Source organism: Sapajus apella, unplaced genomic scaffold (assembly GCF_009761245.1).
Source record: "Sapajus apella isolate SASKATOON/1434 unplaced genomic scaffold, GSC_monkey_1.0 scaffold10, whole genome shotgun sequence".
In the NCBI taxonomy this organism is placed as follows: Eukaryota; Metazoa; Chordata; class Mammalia; order Primates; family Cebidae; genus Sapajus; species Sapajus apella.
Window position 1 is genome coordinate 24,452,223 of NW_022436950.1, and position 12,558 is coordinate 24,464,780.

General features: G+C 36.3%; 1 protein-coding gene across 1 annotated transcript in view; it reads left to right on the top strand.

Annotated features, from left to right (window-relative positions):
- Positions 1-12,558, top strand: part of ABCA12 (ATP binding cassette subfamily A member 12) — a 199,192-nt gene that overhangs the window by 97,575 nt on the left and 89,059 nt on the right. Inside the window, exons 9-11 of the mRNA XM_032278308.1 lie at positions 714-789; positions 5,213-5,331; positions 6,655-6,761. Coding sequence (XP_032134199.1) covers positions 714-789; positions 5,213-5,331; positions 6,655-6,761 — 302 coding nt within the window. The remainder of the gene's footprint in view (positions 1-713; positions 790-5,212; positions 5,332-6,654; positions 6,762-12,558) is intronic.

Here is a 12,558-nt window from a genome sequence, read left to right on the forward strand (position 1 = left end):
AGTGCTGTTGCACACTTACTCTTTTATGATACAACCTTGTGCAACAGGCTGAATCGGGGACCTATTTAACTTCTAGGGGTAACTCATGATGTTGAATTAGATCTTCATATGTGGTTTCCCTTAGACCAAACTTAGTGACTGCCCACCACACTATGCACCTTCATATTATTTGAGAACACTCAAAACAGTTCTGTTAACACCAGTCAATTTGCATTCACAGCTGCATTCAATTGAGATTAGTGGCTGCTTTTTGAAAGATAGAAAATATAGATTAGTGATAGCAGATGTTTCCTGAGGCTACATTCTAACAACTGAAGGAAAAAAAAAAATCCAGTGACCCGTAAGACTAAAATTGACTTCATTTGATTAACAAATCACGTGATAGTTAATCTTCATTATAGTACTCAGCAGTCATCTATATATGCAGGTCCTGGGATAAAATAATGTAGTGGCTTGATGCACAAAGAACTTGTTAGAAATGCATATGTTTGACCATTGGGATTATTTTGACTGGTAGCCATCTATTTCCTATAAATATCACCAGTATTTCCAACAAAAGAGCACAGATGTTTTTTATAAAATTCTTTGGAGAATAATTCTGCAGATTTCTGCATTTTCTCCTCATTAATTTGACCTGGGATGATTTTTGCTGAGGAAAAAAATCTTTAAGCAAACATGTTAAATATTTACCTATATAAAAATTATTACTTTAGGTGACTCCGATAATATAACGCATGTGTGGAGTGAGGATGATGGACAGACATTATCTCCAAGCAGTCTGGCTGCACAGTAAGTCTTTGTTTATTTCTAAATAGGTAGGTAACTTGGCTGAATAAACAAAACAGTTTCTAAACATAATTCTCTTATCAGTGTATATAAGCATGGAATAAAAAAAATCAACGACTGAGCAAAGGAAAGGGCATAGTCCAAGTGAAGTAAAGTTGAAACTTATTTTTTGATATTATTTAATGATACTTTAGGATTGCACAAGAAAATCTCTCTTTCAGTTCCAAGCTTGCATAACTAGATGTAATGTGTCATTCTGGATTACCTTATGCCTATGAGGATGGTCTGGCTAGAGGTCCAGTTGCCGACACTTTTCTTTCACCACAAACAATGTATAAGTATCTGTCTTACTATATGCAGCCTGCTATAGCAAAATATCACAAAGTGAGCAGCTTATAAACAAGCTTCCTAATACCGTCACCTTTGGGGTTTGGAGTTCAACATATGAATTTCGGGAGGGCATACTCATTCATACCATAGCAGCCTCCAATATTTTTATTACTTTTTTTTTATTTCTATAGAATCAAAATATTTTTTTATGCACAAGCAAGATAATGCAAAATTTGTTGGCTTTCAGTGGTATTCAGTTAGGCAAAACTAGGTAATTTAATTTGGGGCATTTATTGACATATATAAAGTCCCTGCAATAGGCAGTGGAAATAACAGCAGCAACCATGCTGTCTAAAGACCGTTAATGCAAGCAGATCCTGAAGTAACTGTGATAATTATGGTAAGAAGCGCAAACAGTTGCTTATGGTAGTTAATTGAAGCAAATTCCCGTAGTTCAAGGCATATTTAGAGACTAGATGGACTGCCTGTTAGGTAAAGTCTGCTTTAGCCTATAAATTATACTATTGAAATTCTTTGATTTTAGTCCCAAAGGATACGTTTTTGTGCTAACAGAAATTTATACAAATAAAAACAAACAGGAATACTTATTTTTAACCACGTTTTTCTTTTTCTAAAATAGAATTTATACAGTTGTTTACAAACTTTCTATTATTTAAAGGGAATTTCTCCAATTCTGCGTAGATTCTGGCCAAAATCCTTGCATAAATGACCTCCTCCTGTTTCTGCTGCCATCTCCCTCATCCTCTACGGTGGCTGACCCAGGTGCTTCTCCCAGAGCAACTAAGCCCTTAGGCAGTTTCTCCTTAGCCAGGCTGCCATGTTTCAAATAGTCATGTCTTTTAAACACATTCCCTATATAGCCATCAAATATAATAATAGCAAAATACCTTTAAACTGAGATAACTGCATACTTATTGCTGAAGCCAGGAATTTTTTATCAGAGGCTTGAGGCATCCATAGCATTGATAATGTCAGCACCACAGACCTGCAAATTCCACAGCAAATGTAGTTAGTTGCTGACAGCTGGCTGACAGTTTATTAGGAAGAATTCAATACTTCTAAGATGGCTCTTGTTGTGATGGATGAAATTAAGGGATTTCTTATCTCCAGACTTCCTTTCCATTCCAGCTTTAAAATAATCACAGAGTGGTGATACTGGTATAAGATAAAAGTTATTTTGGCTCAGAATTTTCTAGAGAAAGATGCTCAAAACGACTTTTCCCTCATAGCTCTGCTTTCTCCTAATTATTTTTGTTCTAAAGTCATTATTTTGATTATTTTGTGTTTGTACTTACACACATGAATGTGCACATCCAGACACTTATCTTTTATTGTAAGTACTCTTGGGAAGTAGGGAGGATTTTGCATAAAGGATTACTCAAGTGTTTTAAGGGAATAATTGGGCATTTATGCCAAAACTGTGGCACACAGATATGGGATCTTATTTTGGAGTAAACTAAGTCTATTCTCGAAAATTTTTGTAATCAAATGTTCTTTATGAAACTAAGAGAATGGCTTAGATGATATTTCAAGGTCAATTCTAGCCCAGCTGTCCCCTATTTTAAGCTTGACAGTACACCATGAAAATCTGTTCTAGTCCATCTAGTAAATTAGGCCAATATTTTGCCCTTGAGCAGTGCACCAAGTGGAAACGGCTCTATGTTGTAACAGTGATGACAGAGAGAAAGACAAACACAAAAGAAGGAAGGGCAATATTGGGAGGTGTGGGGAAAGATGAGGAGAGGAAGGGAGAGCCACCTTACTGAAGCAAGAGAATGACCTGACGTGCTCATCCAGAGATGCCTCATTGGACACTTCTCAGATACATATCTTTTCCTTATGTATTTATCCTTTCAACAGATATTAACTCAAGTGTATGATATACAAAACACAAATGCTAGATATTCTGTGATGAGGATGGGGTCATGGGTGAACAGGAAGTGGAATACAAAACTAAATGCATCATTCTTTCAAGTTGCTCAGAGGAGAAATGTTTATTTTGAAACCTATACTTATCACTATAGCTGAATAAAATGATGGATTGTTCCACGCTCCTTTCCCCAAAATAGATGCAGTCAATTTATAATTGTTCTCATAATTTCATTTGTCTCTTTTTTGATGTTTTGGATTCTGAAGTCCCATCTTTCAGCTTATCTTTGGAATCTTCTTTCAGACACTGCTTCCCACTTCCCTCAACATTCTGAAACTATCATATATTTCAGAACACCTGCTCAGGATTTTTTGAGCAAGTGTTGTGAATATATTGGTTATTATTAGACCTTGGCTTGATTTGATTTGCCTTGACTCTCTGATATCATAAGTGGACCAGTCCATGAACCTCGCTTCATATCTTCATATTATACGGGTAACCTATAGAACAGGGTTAGTTTTGCCACCTGTCACACTCCTATTGCATTTTTAACAGTAATAATGTGACTTTCAAATTTCCCTGATAGTTTCTTTTATTTAGGACAGAAAACTTACTCGAAGAATACACTCTCCTGTCCTTCATTTGTGAATTGATAAATGGCATGACCATCTATAAGGAGGCCTTGATAAGTAATGAAGCTAACTGTCTAAAATCTCAAAGGTCTGAGACCACCAAATATAGTATTACCAAGAATCTCCAGTCAAGAAAATGCCTATGCACAAGCATGAGTGCCCGTAAAATGGATGCTTTTTTTTTTTAATATCAATGCTATGAATAGTATTTAAATGAGTCAGCCCTCTGACCACTTTGCTGTGCTCTGCCTGCCAAGTTAGAGACTTTTTTTGCCATTTGTTTATTTTTTCTTTTAAACTTCCTCAAGGATCCTGTGTTACTAACCCACATTTAAACACCCTGAGTCTTCTTTAATATTGATGAAAACATTTTCCTAAATTTACTAGCTAGGCCAAGATTAATTGATCCCACTCACATTTTAATAAAATCTAAGTTAAACATCGAATAGGACTAGTTAATTTGGGTATCGTACAGTTTGATTCAAAACAGATGATCCCCAAATCAGCCATTGACATTTATTCCATCTTTACTGTACATAAAATTCCATAGTAGACACCAAGGGAAGAAGTTACAAAATAAATAGAGATGCAGCCTCACAGTTGAAATGACAGGGCACGTATAATACACACATACTCATTCATATAGCCTTACTCACATAGCCTTAAAAATCTTAGGCTCTATCTTCACATGTCAATCACTTTGAAAGGAAACCAGAAAGTGGTTAATTTGGAAACACTACACTGGTTGTTTAGAGAAAAAAGGAACTTATATTGGTCAGTTGGATCCCATTAGTTCTTTCTCATCACAATTAAATGAATTCAAATCTAGTTATTCAATATTATAGATGGAAAGGACCTAGCAGATCATCTAGCCCCCTAGCTTTCAATTGACAAGAGAAGAATTGGAGAGTCAGAAGGGGGTTGCCAGATTTAGAAAATAGAGATCACGAGGTCAGGAGTTCAAGACTGGCCTGACTAACATGGTGAAGCCTCGTCTCTACTAAAACTACAACAATTAGCCAGGTATGGTGGCATGTGCCTGTAATCCCAGCTACTCAGGAGGCTGAGGCAGCAGAATCACTTGAATCTGGGAGGCAGAGGTGGTAGTGAGCCAAGATTGTACCACTGCACTCCAGGCTGGGCGACAGAGTGAGACTCCATCTCAAAAAAAAAAAAAAAAAAAATGAAAAGAGATAAAAAGAAAAAGAAAAAAAAATTGCAGGACTTGTGGGATGTATTTGCACATGAAAAGATTATTCATTGTTTATCTAAGATTCAACTTTAACTGGGAGTCCAGTATTTTCTCTGACAACCCTTGCCAGTGCCTAGAAACCGCCTTAAGATGACCTATGATGGAATATTAAAATAATTAAATATAAAGATAGTACACATGGAAAAGGCAAGTGCTCAGAGAATCCAGAGAGGTGCTGCCATCGTGCAGTTAAACTGGATGAGGGAAGACATCCATAGTATTTCAATGTCCCAGCCAACCAGTGCCCAACAACCAAGGACCAAAATGGCTTTACTTTATTTTCATATGACTTAATTTTGGTATTCTTTTCTAATTCTGCAGGCTCCTAATTCTGGAAAACTTTGAAGATGCCGTCTTAAATATATCAGCAAATAGCCCTTATATTCCTTACTTGGCATGTGTGAGAAATGTGACTGACAGTTTGGCCAGGGGTTCACCAGGTAATAGTTTTCTTAATCAAAATGCCGCTCATGGTTTCTATTTCTGTTCTAAAGTAGTGAGTTTCTGAGGCATTTGCTTACACAAAAAAGTTTGTAAAATCATTTTGAGCCGGAGTCTCACTCTGTCATCAGGCTGGAGTATAGAGGCACGATTTCGGCTCACTGCAACCTCCGCCTCCCAGGTTCAAGTGATTCTCCTGCCTCAGCCTTCTGAGTAGCTGGAACTACAGGTGTGCGCCACCACGCCTGGCTAATTTTTGTATTTTTAGTAGAAATGGGGTTTCACCATGTTGGCCATGATGGTCTCAATCTCTTGACCTCGTGATCCGCCCAAAGTGCTGGGATTACAGGTATGAGCCACTGCACCCAGACTCTAAAATCTTAGTTTCCATATGCATCCGTTTCAGTCTGTTGATTTGATATACGAGGGAATGTCTAGTCCTATTATCATATTATTCTGTTGCTGCTACTAGCACTGGCTGGCCACCTGGACAAACTTTAATATATAATGGCCATATAATGAATGGATAATGTGATCATGGCCACTGGGACAAACCTTCCAAGTGTCTGAAGTCATTAGGGGTTCACATGATCCTTCATGACATTTTTATGCTCTTAACAATCTTAGTTGTTAAAAAATGTTAAAGCATGATAATATAGAGTTCTGAAAGTGGGTGTAAATTACACAAACAAAGGCATCTTTGTGGCAGACTATTTTTATTTTCTATCCTTACACACTTTATTTGCAATTTTCTGCCTACATGGGTAACCACAAAGATTATATTTAATAAAATGTTTTTTTTTGAGAGAAAAGACCTATTTTCTCACATTTTCTAGGACACACACATTCTTTTTTGCCACACTAAAAATAGTTTTCTGAGAGTTAATGGCAAGCAAATAGCACAACAAATATTTAAGTCTGGTCTTTGTTTATAAGGTATCAATTAATCAAGGTTGGAAAGGCCTATTTATATCACAGTGATTCCACAACCTCTTCTCTCCAAGATACTTCAACTTAATAGTATATCCAAAAGTCAGGAATAAAGCATAGTCAGTTCACAAAGAGCCAAAACTATGTAGCATCTTTGCTAGAAGTATTTTTATCTCTAAGCAGAATATCTATGAATATTTTTAAAATAATGAACTCTATTGTCCCCATGGTTCAAATAAAGGTTAAATTTTCACTCATCTTATATTTATATTGAAGTAGGCTATTATCTTAGACAAAATTTAGTACTAAATCAGGATAGAGGTGTCTATCAAATTGGTTTCCTAAATGACCTTGCAATTCACGTAAAGTAACTCTTCTCCCTTCCTTTTCAGAAAATCTAAGACTCTTGCAGTCCACAATACGATTTAAAAAATCTTTTCTTCGAAATGGCTCTTATGAGGATTACTTCCCTCCAGTTCCTGAAGTCCTAAAATCAAAAGTAAGCCATGAAAGATAAAAAGTAAACCTCAACACTTCCTATAATATTTGGCAAGATGTACTTTTACTTTAAGTTTTAAATCTGATCTTTGTAAATAATGATTCTATTTTAACTCTAGATTTATAATGGTCCTCTTATGACTCTAGAAAAAAGGTGACAAAAGAGTTTATGGCTGGATGCAGTGGCTTATGCCTGTAATTGCAGCTACTCAGGAGGCTCAGATGGGAAGAATCACTTCAGACCAGGAGTTTGAGGCTGCAGTGAGCTATTGTCACCACTGCACTCCAGCCTAGGTGACAGTGTGAGACCCTGTCTTTAAAAAAATTAATAAATTAGCTGGGTGCGGTGGCTCACACCTGTAATCTCAGCACTTTAGGAGGCCGAAGTGGGTGGATCACCTGAGGTCTGGAGTTCAAGACCAGCCTGGCCAATATGGTGAAACCCCATCTCTACTAAAAATACAAAAATTAGCCGGGTGTGGTGACACATGCCTGTAATCCCAGCAACTCAGGAGACTGAGGCAGGATAATCACTTGAACCCAGGAGGCAGAGATTGCAGTGAGCTGAGATCGCGCTATTGCACTCCAGCCTGGGTGACAAAGCAAGACTCCATCTTAAAAAAAAAAAAAAAATTAATTATTTTTTTAAAGAGTTTAATGTTATATAATGGTATTTTGTTTTTAATCAGTGGGGATCTCTGCATGAAATGACCCATAAGAGCCTAATTACAGTATGAATATTCATAAGAGAATGGTTAATAGTAGTTATTGTATTAAACCTCATAATTTGAAAGAGATTTGAAAAAAGATTCACAATGTGATTTCTGATTTGAGATATCCTGAGTTTTAAAATCTGTAAAAGTAGATTTTGAAAGCTGATGTTTTAGATTTCACAGCATAAAAAAATCTCCGAATGTGGTTCACTCTATTATTATTGTCATCAGGAGCAGAAATAAATAAGTCATATTAAAATTTATGATACTGGAGAATGTGAGAAAAAGCAAGCCCCCAAAAATAAAACCCCAAAGTGGGAATCTCTCTATGCTTATTTGTCTGTTATTCTGTGTTTATCTCATACATGTAGTATGAGATTATCATACTACATCATAAAATTTAGTTTATTTTTTAAATAACCCTATTAAAATTTGAAAGCTGTTTTCCTAGTAAGAATAGCCGTTCAATTGGATTTACATAGTCAGGAATGAAGTGAAATTACAACTGGTTTATTCAGGGCAAGCAAGATGACATGTATACTGAACATGGTATAATTAAGCAGGAATGTAAAACATTATGTCCATGTATATTACAAATAAATGTGCTAGTGACATTACCTACATTTTAGCCCTAGTCTTCTACATGCATCAAAATTTCTAATATACTTAATTTAGCATTATCTTAATTTGTTTGTGCAAATGAGAAGGAAGTTGTGCATTCATCTGGAAAATTCCTACTCATCCCTCAAGGACAAGTTTAAACATCCCTTCTTCTATGTTAGAGTATCACGTTTCTTGCTGTTTTTCAGCCAGGATAATGACTTTTTCTTCTGTGTTCCTATAATATTTATCCATTAATTTTTTTCTATCAATTATATGTGCTCCCATAATACTAATCTATTTATTTGTAAGACCTACCCCCTAACCCCAAAGTGCTTGTAGTCAATCCAGTGGAGGAGATGGAAAAGCAGACCGACAATTATAATACAGTGAGATTAAGTGTTGTGGAATGTGGATAGAGGCTTCTGTGCATGGAGGTGGGAGATCTAGCATGGATTGTAAGGGATACAGATGGAAAGAAGAAATTCTATAGAGAAAATAACGTTTTCTCTGAGTTTTGAAGGCTATGTAGAATTAATTAGGGGAGTTGTGCATTATAGACATAGAGTCCTGAGTTTAAGAAGATAGAGGCGTTAACCTGAAAGATAGGTAGAGGCTATCTGCAGTCACGTGTTCAGCTGGAACAGAAGATGCCCATAGCATAGGCAGAAAAGAGGGCTGCAGGGTGAGGCTCAGCCCAGATTCTGACTTCTTTGTCAAGGAGTTTGAATTTGACCATGGAAGTTGTGAATTTGAAGAAGGTGAAATTTGCATTTTAGAAAGAGCCATCTCTACTGAGATGACATCTCCAATGACTGTGAGATTTCTGGCCTTGGAACTCATTACTTGGTATTATAGTTTGTTTTATATGTCAGATCTGGTTTCCTCACTAGCGTTTAAGCTGATGAAATTATGCCTTCATCACCCCTAAAGCCCCACATAGTAGGAGCTTAAGGCTTGATTCATGAATGTATGAAAAAGAGATGGTGTTAAAGCAGAGCACTGATGATGTAATCATGCTCCCTGGGCAATTACTTATTGTAGTTCTTGACTTAGAAAGTCACCAGGAAGCACATAATATACACGAGGGGAATGGAAACATGACAGTCTCAAACATTTATACTAATGGGAGGGGATTGGGGCTAAAAATAATTTGAAACATCATCATCCCCAATTTGAATAAAATGCTCTCCATGAGGGTTACATTATGGAAAAAGTTCTAGAAGGTACAGAAGTGGAAATAAACTACAATCTTTTCCTTTGAGTAGAAAATCTATTATCATTTATAACAAGCATGGCTGCTGAGTGAAATTGATGGGACCCATTCAGTCTGAGATCACAAGCTCCATGAGGAATATTGCCAGGTCTGTTCCTTTAGCAATGCATCCCCAGCACCTGGCAGAGAATATGACACATGGGAAACACTCAGTACCTATCACTGAAAGAATGAAGACAAAATCCTAGAGTTCCATGGTTAGAGATGCTCTTACTCCTCTGCTTTGCCCACCTGATAATTAGTATCATGATTGTGACCATCAGTTAGGGCACACCCATTCTAACACTTTAGTCATGATATTCCTAAGATGGTGGTGAACCCTGTCATTCATCGGTGACTTTTCCCAGCTCCTTCTCCTTGCCTGAACATTCTGCTCTTCTAGAAATTTTGAGTTTTCTCCTCCCTTCATTGTTTTATCTTTTTTTCTTTCCAGTCGCTTTGATGGGAAGAATGATTTCCCAACTGGAGAGCTACACATAATGTGGGTGTTTCCTGTTTGGGGCAGAAATACAAATAACACAATGTTTTTATTATTGTAACACCTTTAAAATTTTAAATAGACTTATTTTTCCCTTTATTTACCTACGAAGAGCTCAGGAATATTGCTGCTTTATTTTATGCTCATGCTATTGTGAGGTCAATATCATCATGTCACTTACGATTCTGATTCGGATGCATTTGAAAAGCATCAGGCACTGGAGAATTCAATCACAGCTGGAAATGGCGTTAGTCTTCCGTTGTTCTATTTTAGGCCTGAACTTTTACTGGTGATGAAAGAGAGAAGGGCTCTGTATGAAGCTTTGGCAAATCTGGAATCTGAAGTTGACATATACTTTTGAAGAAGTTCACTGAATTTATTTTGATTTTTAATGATCTGTGAAGCTTCTAGGACTTTAATGCATGTATTGCTCTCAGAATAAAGTAGTAAGTAATGACAAATATGAAATGATCATAATGTTGCTTCTTTGTGGATATGCTTCTCAAGGCATTCCATATTATTGGCCCTGAATTATATTTTTATTTTGGAAAACCAAGCCTATTAGCCACAATATGGCTAGATTTCCAATTTCCTCTTCTATAACTTTTATCTCACTAAGCCAAGACCATACTATATGGACTTTGGCTGGTTTCCCACCCATGTAGACCAAACTTGCAATTAAAAAACATATTTGAGTCTCTACTGGGTAAAAGACATTCAAATGTACAAACACCCTCAAAGCTCAATTAAAACAAATATATTAGCCCAACAGAATTTATCTTTTAATTTAATAATTTACCAGAAAAAGTCCCTGGAGAATGTGTTATAGAGGCTTCACTCCATTTATTGCAGGTTTAATCATATCTAGTAATTGGAAAATCAAAAGAAAGAATAGAGTGGCAAATGTAGTTACAGGTGGTACAGTGACTGGGTCAATTCCAGAATGGAAAATTTCTCATAGCAGTAACACTAGTAAGTAGAATTTTTGTATATATAAAACCATTTTTGAATAGTTCAAACAATTATAATATTAATTACAATGGAAAATAGACCAATGATATTTACTATCTAAGATAATCAACATTTAATTGCTATGACCTATGTGTATTTATAAATCTCTCATTAAAGACACATCATTGTGCCTTTTGTATCTGATAAGATGGAAATAAATATTCCAAAACATTTGCTGGTACCATAAAATACTTCATTTCTGTCAATATGTAACTTCTGATTGGAAACTGAGCTGTAATGAATGACCATATATTTGCTTATTAGGATATTCTTCCAATTTATTTCCCTTCTTAAAAAGAAACAGCTCCAGGGTAGCTTCCAAGCACAATAGAATTTGTTTTCCCAGAGGCATATATTATTTTTTCCCCAGGATGTAGGGCATGCAATATATCCTCAGGATACATAGAATATAGTGAACTGATAGTGAGAGAAATATCACTGACAGGATAGGAAATTATCTGATTTTCATTTTTTCTCTTTTTCCTCTGGGTGTGGGATTTTTAAGCCCTTTCTGAGCATGTTTTAAGAGCTTTTAAGGACAAAAGCACCCAGTATCCTACAATACCTGAGGGAGGAAGATGTCAGAAACGGTGCAGACACTTCCAAAAAATCAGATGTATTCTCGTCCGTGGTTTAAATATGGTCTTATTAGAATGAATATGATCTTCATGCAGCAGTTCAAGAAAGGCTTTTAAAATTTTTTGTTAACCTTTAAAAATTGTTGGCTGGGCATGGTGGCTCACATCTGCAATTCCAGCAGTTAGGGAGGCTGAGGCCAGCAGATGGCTTCAGCCCGGGAGTTTGAGACCAGCCAGAGTAACATGATGAAACCCCATTTCTACCAAAAATACAAAAAATTATCCAAACATGCAAGTATATGCCTGTAGTCCCAGCTACTTACTCGAGAGGCTAAGGTGGGAGGACCACCTGAGCTTGGAGATCGAGGTTGCAGTGAGCTGTGATCATACCAATGTACTCCAGCCTATCTCAAAAAATAATTTAAAAAATGTGGTAAAATAAATATAACATTTACTGTCTTAACCATTTTTAACTATACAGTGCAGTCGTGTTAAGTACATTCACATTGTTGTGCAACTAATCTCCAGAACTCATTTCATCTTGTAAAACTGAAACTCCATATTCATTAAACGACAACTCCTCATTCTCTACTTCCCTAGCCCCCAACAACCCACATTTTGCTCTGTCTCTATGAATTTGATTACTCTAGCTACCTCATCACATAAGTGGAATCACATAGTATTAGACCATTCACTGTTCATTTCTTGAGACTGGCTTATTTATTTCTCTTAGCACAGTATCCTCAAAGTTCATTCATGTTGCAGCCTGTGTCAGAATTTCTTTCCTTTTTAAGGCTTAATAATATACCCTCTGTGTGTGTGTGTGTGTGTGTGTGTGTGTGTGTGTGTGTATACACACACCAACAGTGCACAAGAATTATAATTTCCCCACATCTTCTCCAACACTTGTTATTTTCTGGGTTTTAATTAGTTGCCATCTTAATGGGTGTGTGGAAGAAATGCTTTTTAAAAGTTCCAAAACAAACCTGCTTTCTATCTTCCCTTTCATATGATTTAAAATATAAAATCAGTTGAAGTATTTGTGAGTTAAGCTGGATAAAACCAAACTACATTTTTTAAACCTATGACTCGACAGAGAAAGAAAGTTCTAATCAGCCTAAAAGTTTTATCAAACTCATTAT